Source organism: Ipomoea nil, unplaced genomic scaffold (assembly GCF_001879475.1).
Source record: "Ipomoea nil cultivar Tokyo-kokei standard unplaced genomic scaffold, Asagao_1.1 scaffold1833, whole genome shotgun sequence".
NCBI lineage: Eukaryota > Viridiplantae > Streptophyta > Magnoliopsida > Solanales > Convolvulaceae > Ipomoea > Ipomoea nil.
In genome coordinates, this window is record NW_017618261.1 from 881745 (window position 1) to 885535 (window position 3791).

Sequence of the window (3791 nt, forward strand, 5' to 3'; positions counted from 1 at the left end):
CACAACTTCTTAATTCACTTCAATCTGATAAGATTATTTTGAAGTTAATTACAACGATCCACACAACCTCTTAATTCACTTCGATATGATAAGATTATTTTGGTGTTAATTACCGCGATCTATACAACCTCTTAATTCACTTCAATCTTATAAGATTATTTCGAAGTTAATTACAACGATCCACACAACCTCTTAATTCACTTCGATATGATAAGATTATTTTGGATTTAATTACAACGATCTACATACACAACCTCTTAATTCACTTCAATCTGATAAGATTATTTTGAAGTTAATTACAACGATCCACACAACCCCTTAATTCACTTCAATATGGGATAAGATTGTTTTGGTGTTAATTACCGCGATCTACACAACCTCTTAATTCACTTCAATCTTATAAGATTATTTTGAAGTTAATTACAACGATCCACACAACCTCTTAATTCACTTCGATATAATAAGATTATTTTGGAGTTAATTACCGCGATCTACACAACCTCTTAATTCACTTTAATCTTATAAGATTATTTTGAAGTTAATTACAATGATTCATACAATCTCTTAATTTAGTTCGATATGATAAGATTATTTTAAAGTTTTTTTTGGATGTTACGGGCTCTATTACAATGTAGTATCTGTTCATATACTTTCTCAACCTACTGAAACACAAAGAACTAATAAGACTCAAACTTACAATCTTCCAAATAAAAGTCCACCCGAATACCATTAGACCATATAGTTTTGGTAAAATTATTTTAAAGTTAATTACAGTGATCCACACAACCTCTTAATGGGAGAATCAGTGTTGAGCGTCAAATGTTCACAGAAGCCCAACCTATTCAATTACTTCTATCACCCTGTGACATCTGTGTTCCACAAACAATGACATTTGTCTCTAGCTTTGACCTTGACTCGTGGGCCCCCCTCCTGGCCCCGTCATTCATGTAACCCTACTTTAGGTGGGCCGACGGGGGATTGATGTAGTTAAAATATTGAGATTCTTTGTATGCATATATAGGAAAATATTACTCATCTTGCGCAAAATTTTAATGTTATCATTTTAATGCATGTCCCTTACTAGAATTTGAGTATGTGATCTTCTATTTGGAAGAGTCACAAAAATACCAAATAGCTTATAGATTTTTCGGTGTATATATTTTCACAAACTAAACTAAATTAAAAATTATTTTAAAATTTAACTTAGTTGGTTCGTCGCCTAACTTAAACGTTATGATTACAAAAACATCCAAGGATGATGATAAATCTGAATTGGATTTCTTTTGCACACATAAAAAATAAAACTTGACTCATTAATTAGTTGACTGCTTGACTCACTATTTACTTTTGCAGTAGCTCTAGGAACGAGTCCTATGACTTAGAATTAATTTGACAAAACTCGAAACCTGATCACCAAAGTTAAAATAAACTAAAAATTCCGTCAAAATAAAAAGAATATCGGAAATAGAACTAGCCACCTAAAATCCGTCTCTCTATATATATAGATAGATGTAGTGATGTATAGCTATAGTCTCGCCGGCCAGCTGCCAGCTGCCAGCATCCATCCATCATCAGATTCTCCTCACTCTTCTTTAATGGCTTTCTCTGGTGCAGCGCCGCCGCCTAAACAACCACCGCTGTCCGACTCTCACCGCCGGCGAGAAAGCAATAAATTCTTGCTCCACTTTGGCGGCGGCGAGAACCCAATGCATGAAGGAGAAGACAGAAGAAGAGGCAGCAAACGCTACTTGGTTCTCCTAGGAATCAATTACATGTTTCTGTTCGTGGGGTCAGTGTCTTCTAGCCTCCTTTCAAAGTTCTATTTTAACCATAAGGGCTCTAGCAGGTGGGTTTCCACTTTAGTCCAGTCCGCCGGATTCCCTCTCCTCCTCCCCGCCGTCTTCCTCCCTTACTATGTTTTTCAGTCCACCCAACGCCGCCCCTTCTCCCGGTTCACCTCGCAGATTTTCGTCGTGTCCATGATTATTGGGCTCTTGTTAGGCCTCAACAACCTCCTGTTTTCATGGGGGAATTCTTATCTCCCCGTTTCAACAAACTCCTTGCTTCTCTCTACTCAGCTTGTCTTCACTCTCATCACCTCCATGATTATCGTGAAGCAGAAACTCACATTCGCCAATCTTAACTGTGTTATCCTTTTGACTCTCAGTTCGGTTTTGTTGGCTCTTAGTTCGGGCCATGACAAGCCCGAGGGGCTGACTCGGCCCAAGTTTTTCTTCGGGTTCTTCTCCACGGTTGGGGCCGGGCTGCTCTTCGCCCTGTATTTGCCGGTAATGGAGAGGGTATACGCCAAGGTCTACTGCTACGCCATGGTGGTGGAAATGCAGCTGGTGATGGAGGTGGCGGCCACCGCTTTTTCCTTGGTGGGGATGGCTGCCAGCGGTGGGTTCGGGGAAATGAAGGCGGAGATGCACCGGAAATTCGACCTGGGGCCCAGGGCTTACTGCCTCACGGTGGCGTTCAACCTGGTGACGTGGCAGCTCTGCTTCATGGGCACCGCCGGGATGGTGTTCCTCACCACGTCCCTCACCGGCGGGATCTGCATGACGGCGCTCATGGCCATCAACGTCCTCGGAGGCGTTCTCGTCTACAGCGACCACTTCGGCGGCTCCAAGGCCATCTCCACCGCGCTCTGCGTTTGGGGGTTTTGCTCCTACGTCTACGGCATGTATATCAAGAGCAAAGAGGACTCCGGCGAAGACAGGACGGCGGCGCAGAGCAGCGAGTCTTCCATGGAAATGGGGGAGATCGTAACGCACAACGGCTGAGCGACCGTTACATATCAAAACAGTAGCTTATATATATCACTAGTTGTTGTTATCCATAGACTGCCCCCAGTAGTCAGTAGAGTAAAAACATGTAGAGTTAGATCAGGTGTGGTATCATCATTAATTAATATCATAATTTCAGTGTTAATTAATATAATCCCTGATAATTAACCTCACTCTGTTTTACCCAACAAAAAAAAAAAAAAACTGTGAGTGCATTAACTTTTAATTAATTCCACCTTATACATGTTTTCTTGGTATCATTTTTTATTTGTTAAAAAAGTCTTGTCCCAAAAGTTAAATCTCGAACTCCAAAGGTCCCCGGCACTTGGACCCGACAGAACAATTGAGAGAATATAAATCAGGGTAATTCAGTGATTTAGCAGACATGGTTAAATGCCAATGCACACAAGAAATATTGGCATAAATCCATAATCTATATAATCTGGACATAAATTCATAATTTGTCCACTTTGGATATAATTCCATCAGGGTAATTCAGTGATTTCCATAATCTGGCCACTTTGGGCATAATCCCATCAGGGTAATTCAGTGATTCTGTCCATTTGGGCATAATTTTATAATATGTCCACTTTGGGCATAATCTCATCAGGGTAATTATGTGATTTATCATACATGGTCAAATGTTAGTGTGTACAAAAAATATGTCTACTTTGGACATAATTTCACATTGTCAAGTTGCACAAAGAATATAAACCAGTGAATTAAACATGTGCAGTCATTCAGGAAGCTAAATTAGCCTAGATTACTTATCATAAGGCTAATAATAAAATGAGTGACAATGATACATGCATATGATTACATAGGGGAATTAGTTGGTCGTAGATTAAAGAGAATTAAGCACTTATAATTGCGTAATTATAAACATGAGACATGCAGCACTACTCCTTAATCAGCGTCTTTAAGCGGCCGTCTGCATCAATAAATAATTAGAGTTAAAGTAGACACTGCTTAAAGCAAATTAAAAGCCATAAACTGATAGGC

The 3791-nt window shown here is 39.8% G+C and overlaps 1 protein-coding gene across 1 annotated transcript; it reads left to right on the top strand.

Moving 5' to 3' along the window:
• The first annotated feature begins 1545 nt into the window (after positions 1-1545).
• LOC109192704 (probable purine permease 4) lies at positions 1546-2962 on the top strand. The gene has a single exon (XM_019343408.1). The coding sequence runs from the start codon at positions 1596-1598 to the stop codon at positions 2784-2786; it is 1191 nt and encodes a 396-aa protein (XP_019198953.1). The 5' UTR covers positions 1546-1595; the 3' UTR covers positions 2787-2962.
• Positions 2963-3791: the final 829 nt, after the last annotated feature.